The following is a 4,636-nucleotide window of genomic DNA, read 5'->3' as shown; positions in this document are numbered from 1 at the left end:
GTTGAAATCATGACAGATGAAACTGTGAGATAACAGTGTCTCATCATTTTTATTATTTCATTCTTAATCTCACAGTTTACCTTCTGTCTACTGTTTTCAAGTTTTCATCACACAATCTTACTTTATATCTCACAATAATGACTTTTAGTCTGAAAATAAGACTGTGACTTTTGCTTTGATCATTTACCTCATGATCTCATATTGTTGACGTTCTAATCTCACAATAATGATGACTTTATATTAAGTTTTTTTTATCTCACTAATGACTCTGTTGTCTCATGTTTTCATGTTTTTTTTTCCCCCTCAAAAGTATTTTAATTTTCTTTTTTACACCGTCTCATAATGATGTCTTTTAAGGTCATAATTGTACTTTTCCCTCATAATTATGACGATGTATTTTCTGATTGTCTGTTTTCTGGTAGTAAGTTGAGTTACACCACCAGTATTTGACGTTTCCTCCCAGTGTCTCCCACCATGTCCTCAGTCCTCAGTTGTCCCTCCTGCCTCCCTCTGATCGCCTTGGCTGCTCCTCATTGACCTTTGACCTTCCATGTCTCCATGGCGACAGTTTATCCTGAGCAGAAAGCGCCTCCATATGTGAGCATAGGCCTGCTGGATCTTGGGGATGCGGTAGGCGTAGATGACGGGGTTGATGGCGGAGTTGGCGTGAGACAGAAGTATTCCTGGAGGACAGATGATCATGTTTGATAATGTTTGATCATGTTTGATCATGTCGATCATACTTAGTGTTGTTATAAACATTTACTAACTGTTCATGTGTTAATTAACCGTTTATTCATGTTATTTAGGTCAATGCAAGGCTCTTTAAAAACTACTGTTAATATCAGTGATAAAAGTTCATTTTGACTTAATTTAAGTGTTAAGTTACTCTTTAGTTCACATTTATTAAAGTTTTTTGTGTATTGAGAACTTAAAATGATTGAGTATAAAGCCTAACCCTAACCTGAGTAGAGCCGAGTAACAGCACTAAATAATAATCACTATTTACAATAAGTAAGCATTTATTAAGCATTATCAACTTTATTAAGGCTCCTTGTGAAGCTTATTGTAAATAAAGTTGTATTATTAATTAAGTTGAAAACATGTTTCCCTGTGACACTTAGTTTACAGTGTAACAGCACTAAATAATCATTAATTAAGTATTTATTAACCATTATTACCTTTATTAATGTTCCTTGTGAGCCTTATTGTAAAGTGTAAAACATGCATACCTTAACTATGACTTCATAACTGTATGGGAGTATAGAATAAGTATAAAATCACTATAATTACACATTTATGAACTATTATTAGCCTTTATAAATGTTAAGAGCACTAATAAACATAGTATTATACAAATTCAATGTGCTTATGTATTTGTGAAGTTAACAAATGTTAAATGCTTAATAATAGTTAAGTTATGCATCGTCACCACTGCCATAAATGCTTAAAATGCTTCATTGAATAACATTATTAAAAGTTTAGTTAAAACATAAACGAACTGTTGAACTGAATGAAATTTTTGACTATTGTTATTTAAAAAGAAATGAATTGTAACTTTATAATATACAGTTTTGTCTCTTTTCCTCATGATTTTGACATTTAGTTTAATAGTTCAAACTATCATCATCTCATCTCATAAATGCTATTATGATTTTAATTATTCTTGACTTTCTACTTCATAGTTATGACTTTTTTTTGCCCAAACTTTGACTTTTTCCTCACAATCTCTTTTGACTTTTTAGTATTTATTTATTTTTTTAATTCTAATGTTAAACGATCAATTTCCTATCATAATTACGACATTTTTATTTCATACGTTCACATTTTCAGTTATTAAACGCTTATTACAACATTAACTAACTGCCTTGTTGTGAAGTGATCAGGCTCAAGGGAATGTGGCGCCACCTGCCTGTGTAGAGCAGTCCCTGCGTGACGGCCTGAGGCCCGTGGACCAGCAGCACACAGTTCATCAGATGCAGAGGAATCCAGCAGCCGGCAAACAGAACCAGAACCAGTGCCAGGGAGCAGGCCAGCCTCCGCTCTCTCAGCAGGGAGGCGTGGACGTGGTGCGGAGAGCTTTCCTTCAGACGAGCCTGCAGGCTCCAGAAGATCCTCACGTAGAGCAGCATCATGACCAGCAGGGGCGCCATCACGCAGCCCAGGAAGTTAAAGTAGACCATGAAGGGGAGGGAGATGACGGAGAGGAAAGTGCAGGGTGGAGGAGATGTGATGATAGAGGAGGAGGAGGAGTTTGAAGCAGGAGCAAGTGGTAAAGAAGATGAAGAAGAGGAGGAGGGGCAGTTTCTCCACCCGAGCAAGGGAGTGAAGCCCAGGAGACAAGACAGAAGCCAACACACAGAGACAACCAAACATGTGCGTCTCTGTGTGGCCAGACTTTTATACCTGAACAGAAGACAAAGACAAAAAAGACACATGATGGAATAGATGAGAGAGGATTTATGCCAGTCAAAGAGGGAACAAGTCACCTTCATCATAAAAACAGGACGGATAAAAGACTTCAGCTGAAGATAAAAGTCTTTAGAGGATGATATAAAAGTCTTTAGGTAAAGATAAAAGTCTTTATCTGAAGATATAAAAGTCTTTAGCTGAAGATAAAAGTCTTTAGCTGAAGATAAAAGTATTTATGAAGATAAAAGTCTTTAGAGGAAGATATAAAAGTCTTTAGAGGTAGATAAAGGTCTTTATCTGAAGATAAAAGTCTTCATCTGAAGATAAAAGTCTTTATGAAGATAAAAGTCTTTAGAGGATGATATAAAAGTCTTTAGAGGTAGATAAAAGTCTTTAGAGGTAGATAAAAGTCTTTATGAAGATAAAAGTCTTTAGAGGATGATATAAAAGTCTTTAGCTAAAGATAAAAGTCTTTATCTGAAGATATAAAGTCTTTAGCTGAAGATAAAAGTCTTTAGCTGAAGATATTAAAGTCTTTATCTGAAGATATAAAAGTCTTTAGCTGAAGATAAAAGTCTTTATCTGAAGATAAAAGTCTTTATCTGAAGATAAAAGTCTTTAGCTGAAGATAAAAGTCTTTAGCTGAAGATAAAAAAGTATTTCGAGGTAGATAAAAGTCTTTATCTGAAGATATAAAAGTCTTTATCTGAATATATAAAAGTATTTATCTGAAGATATAAAAGTATTTCGAGGTAGATAAAAGTCTTTATCTGAAGATATAAAAGTCTTTATCTGAAGATATAAAAGTCTTTATCTGAATATATAAAAGTATTTATCTGAATATATAAAAGTATTTATCTGAATATATAAAAGTCTTCATCTGAATATATAAAAGTATTTATCTGAATATATAAAAGTATTTATCTGAATATATAAAAGTCTTTATCTGAATATATAAAAGTATTTATCTGAATATATAAAAGTATTTATCTGAAGATATAAAAGTCTTTATCTGAATATATAAAAGTATTTATCTGAATATATAAAAGTATTTATCTGAATATATAAAAGTCTTTAGAGGTAGATAAAAGTCTTCATCTGAAGATATAAAAGTCTTTATCTGAAGATATAAAAGTCTTTATCTGAAGATAAAAGTCTTTATCTGAAGATAAAAGTCTTCATCTGAAGATATAAAAGTCTTCATCTGAAGATATAAAAGTCTTTATCTGAAGATAAAAGTCTTTATCTGAAGATATAAAAGTCTTCATCTGAAGATATAAAAGTCTTCATCTGAAGATATAAAAGTCTTTATCTGAAGATAAAAGTCTTTATCTGAAGATAAAAGTCTTCATCTGAAGATATTAAAATCTTTATCTGAAGATAAAAGTCTTTATCTGAAGTTGGATGAGTTCAAACCTGAGCGGCATGTGTAAGCGCAGGTATCTGTCCACAGCGATCGCCAACAACGACAGCACAGAAGCCTGAGTCAGCACCAACACAACGCAGCTGAGCAGCAGGCAGAGGTCAGGGGTCAACCTCGCCCAACCGTCCAACACCACGGCCAGGGGCACGGCGGCCACGCCGACCAGGAAATCAGCCACCGCCAGGGAAACGAGAAAGCAAAAGGTGGGCTCCCGCAGGGAGTCGCGGACGCCGACGCACACGGCGAACACCACCAACAGGTTTCCAAGGCAACAGGCTACAACGATGACAGCCTCGAGCAGCGTGTACACCACCCAGCTCCACTCGGCCATCACCGTGGAGATGCTGTGATGTTTCCTTGAGACAGATTCCAGCACAGAGTGGAATAAAACATGATCCTGTGTTTTATGTTCAGGCTGTTTCTGCTTCCAATGAGCAGCGAAAACAGAGGAGCAGATGGTTTTATATCAAACATCATGTACTTGTGTGTGTGTGTGTGTGTGTGTGTGTGTGTGTGCAGGCGTGTAAATCCATGGAGACAACATCTGGGTTTCATCACAGTGAAAAACCCATTTTTCTCACCAATAAATAGGAACAGAATAGAACAGAGCTTCAGCCTGAGATGCAACATCAGTGTTGGAAATTTTTAACAGATTAAGACATAATGTTTTTTTAAAACCAGCTAAGTTTGACTTGTTTATTTCTATAATTCTTACGTGCTTTGTGAGACATCCTTTTTCCTGTGTTTGCTGGGTGCTTTGTGGCTCCGCCCATTCTGCTTGTTCCAGAGGTGATTCCAATT

The 4,636-nt window shown here is 35.5% G+C and overlaps 1 protein-coding gene across 1 annotated transcript; it reads right to left on the bottom strand.

Annotated features, from left to right (window-relative positions):
• Window positions 1-281: 281 nt before the first annotated feature.
• LOC122777299 (adenosine receptor A1-like) lies at window positions 282-4,166 on the bottom strand. Its single transcript, XM_044038451.1, has 3 exons — window positions 3,829-4,166; window positions 1,913-2,406; window positions 282-683 (listed from the first exon to the last, which is right to left on the bottom strand). Exons 1-3 carry the CDS (start codon window positions 4,164-4,166, stop codon window positions 481-483), a joined length of 1,035 nt encoding a protein of 344 aa, XP_043894386.1. The 3' UTR covers window positions 282-480.
• Between the last annotated feature and the right edge of the window lie 470 nt (window positions 4,167-4,636).

Source organism: Solea senegalensis, linkage group LG11, assembly GCF_019176455.1.
Source record: "Solea senegalensis isolate Sse05_10M linkage group LG11, IFAPA_SoseM_1, whole genome shotgun sequence".
In the NCBI taxonomy this organism is placed as follows: Eukaryota; Metazoa; Chordata; class Actinopteri; order Pleuronectiformes; family Soleidae; genus Solea; species Solea senegalensis.
This window is presented reverse-complemented; position numbering and strand designations above follow the sequence as displayed.

Coding starts and splice junctions, on each gene's coding strand:
- LOC122777299 (XM_044038451.1), bottom strand. CDS start 4,166: ATGGCCGAGTGGAGCTGGGTGGTGTACACGCTGCTCGAGGCTGTCATC. Junction 2,407..3,828: donor CGCTTACACATGCCGCTCAG/GTTTGAACTCAT, acceptor TCTTCTGTTCAG/GTATAAAAGTCTGGCCACAC. Junction 684..1,912: donor GCAGGGACTGCTCTACACAG/GCAGGTGGCGCC, acceptor TCTGTCCTCCAG/GAATACTTCTGTCTCACGCC.